At 44.5% G+C, this 1231-nt stretch overlaps 1 protein-coding gene across 1 annotated transcript in view; it reads right to left on the bottom strand.

Moving 5' to 3' along the window:
- The window catches only part of SLC7A4 (solute carrier family 7, member 4), a gene marked incomplete at its 5' end in the record, with an annotated part of 6810 nt that extends 6544 nt beyond the window's left edge, over positions 1-266 (bottom strand). The window contains one exon of the mRNA XM_012659359.1: positions 251-266. Within this exon, the coding sequence (XP_012514813.1) occupies positions 251-266 (16 nt within the window). The remainder of the gene's footprint in view (positions 1-250) is intronic.
- Positions 267-1231: the final 965 nt, after the last annotated feature.

Here is a 1231-nt window from a genome sequence, read left to right as displayed (position 1 = left end):
AAGTAGCTGGGACTACAGGCATGTGCCACCATGCCCGGCTAATTTTTTCTATATATTTTTAGTTGTCTGGCTAATTTCTTTCTAGTTTTAGTAGAGACAGGGTCTTGCTCTTGCTCAGGCTGGTCTCGAAATCCTGACCTCAAGCGATCCTTCCTCCTTGGCCTCCCAGAGTGTTAGGATTACAGGCATGAGCCACCGCGCCCGGTCCGTGATTTTTAAACTGCTTGCAGTTATAGTAATAAGACTCTGGTACTGACATAAGGGAATATGTATGTATAGATCAATGGAATAGAATTGAGAATCCAGAAATAAACCCTTACATTTATGGCCAATTGATTTTTTAAAAATAGAATTTATTAGCTGGGTGTGGTGGCTGTAGTTCAGCTACTCAGGAGGCTGAGGTGGGAGGATGGCTTGAGCCCAGGAGTTCAAGACTACAATGCACTATGATTATACCTGTGAATAGCTACTGCACTCCAATCTGGGCAACATAGCAAGACCTCATCTTTTAAAAAAAATAGGCTTTATTTTTCAGAGCAGTTTTAGGTTCACAACATTGAGCAGAAAGTACAGAGAGTTCTCATATATGCACTGCCCCCACACATGCATAACCTTTCTCACTACTGACATCCGGCCATCCAGTACAGAATGGTACATTTGTTACAACTGATGGACCTACATTGACACATCATTATCACCATCAGGGCTGCTCTTGGTGCTGTATAATCCTTTTTTTTTTTTTAAACAGAATCTGTAGGATTACGGATTACACCTGTAATCCTAGACGTCTGGGAGGCTGAGGCGGGAGGATTGCTCAAGGATTGCTCAAGGAGTTCGAGACCAGCCTGAGCAAGAGTGAGACCCCGTCTCTACTAAAAATAGAAAGAAATTAGCCAGACAACTAAAAATATATAGAAAAAATTAGCCGGGCATGGTGGTGCACGGCTGTAGTCCCAGCTACTCAGGAGGCTGAGGCAGAAGGATCGCTTGAGCCCAGGAGTTTGAGGTTGCTGTGAGCTGGGCTGACGCCACGGCACTCTAGCCTGGGTGACAGAGCGAGACTCTGTCTCAAAAAAAAAAAAAGAGTCTCGCTCTGTCGTCCAGGCTAGAGTGTAGTAGCATCATCATAGCTCACTGCAATCTCAAACTCATGGGCTCAAGTGCTCCTCCTACTTCTGGCCTGTGCTACTATAGGCATGTGCCACCACACCGAAATAATTTTTCCATTTTT

The sequence above is a fragment of the Propithecus coquereli genome, unplaced genomic scaffold (genome assembly GCF_000956105.1).
Source record: "Propithecus coquereli isolate 6110/MARCELLA unplaced genomic scaffold, Pcoq_1.0 Scaffold606, whole genome shotgun sequence".
Taxonomy (NCBI): domain Eukaryota; kingdom Metazoa; phylum Chordata; class Mammalia; order Primates; family Indriidae; genus Propithecus; species Propithecus coquereli.
Note: the sequence above shows the minus strand (reverse complement) of the source record. Positions and strands in the feature narration are given on the sequence as shown.